The sequence below is a fragment of the Nanorana parkeri genome, unplaced genomic scaffold (assembly GCF_000935625.1).
Source record: "Nanorana parkeri isolate BGI_ZX_2015 unplaced genomic scaffold, ASM93562v1 scaffold1533, whole genome shotgun sequence".
Taxonomy (NCBI): Eukaryota; Metazoa; Chordata; class Amphibia; order Anura; family Dicroglossidae; genus Nanorana; species Nanorana parkeri.
Window position 1 is genome coordinate 29,496 of NW_017307801.1, and position 334 is coordinate 29,829.

The 334-nt window shown below is 55.1% G+C and overlaps 1 protein-coding gene across 1 annotated transcript in view; it reads right to left on the bottom strand.

The window, feature by feature from the left end:
• The window catches only part of LOC108798663 (rho guanine nucleotide exchange factor 10-like protein), a gene marked incomplete at its 3' end in the record, with an annotated part of 28,047 nt that extends 27,778 nt beyond the window's left edge, over positions 1-269 (bottom strand). Inside the window, exons 1-2 of the mRNA XM_018570440.1 lie at positions 166-269; positions 18-77 (exon numbers count right to left, since the gene is read on the bottom strand). Of these exons, the coding sequence (XP_018425942.1) occupies positions 18-77; positions 166-172 (67 nt within the window). The remainder of the gene's footprint in view (positions 1-17; positions 78-165) is intronic.
• Between the last annotated feature and the right edge of the window lie 65 nt (positions 270-334).

A 334-nucleotide genomic window follows, 5' to 3' on the forward strand; every position in this document is an offset into this window, starting at 1 on the left:
GGGGGGGGGTACAGTACCTAGTGCATGGAAGTTAAATCGGGAGCTCTCTGCAGAATCCATCTCTCCTGCGGCTGAACCTGAAATACAGGGACATGTACTAAGCACTCACCCCCTTCCTGAGATCAGACCCCCCCCCAGCATGTCTCCCCCTCACCCCAAATATACCCAACATGGGGGAGCAGAATCCCCGAATCACCAAATCCTTCCCGACCAGACAACGCAGACAATCCCAGTGACAGGTGCTGGAGCTAAAAATAACCCGGAGACAGCAAGTCGTCTCATACACACCTCACCGCCCGGAGACCGAAATGCCACCCAACCAAAACTCCACCCA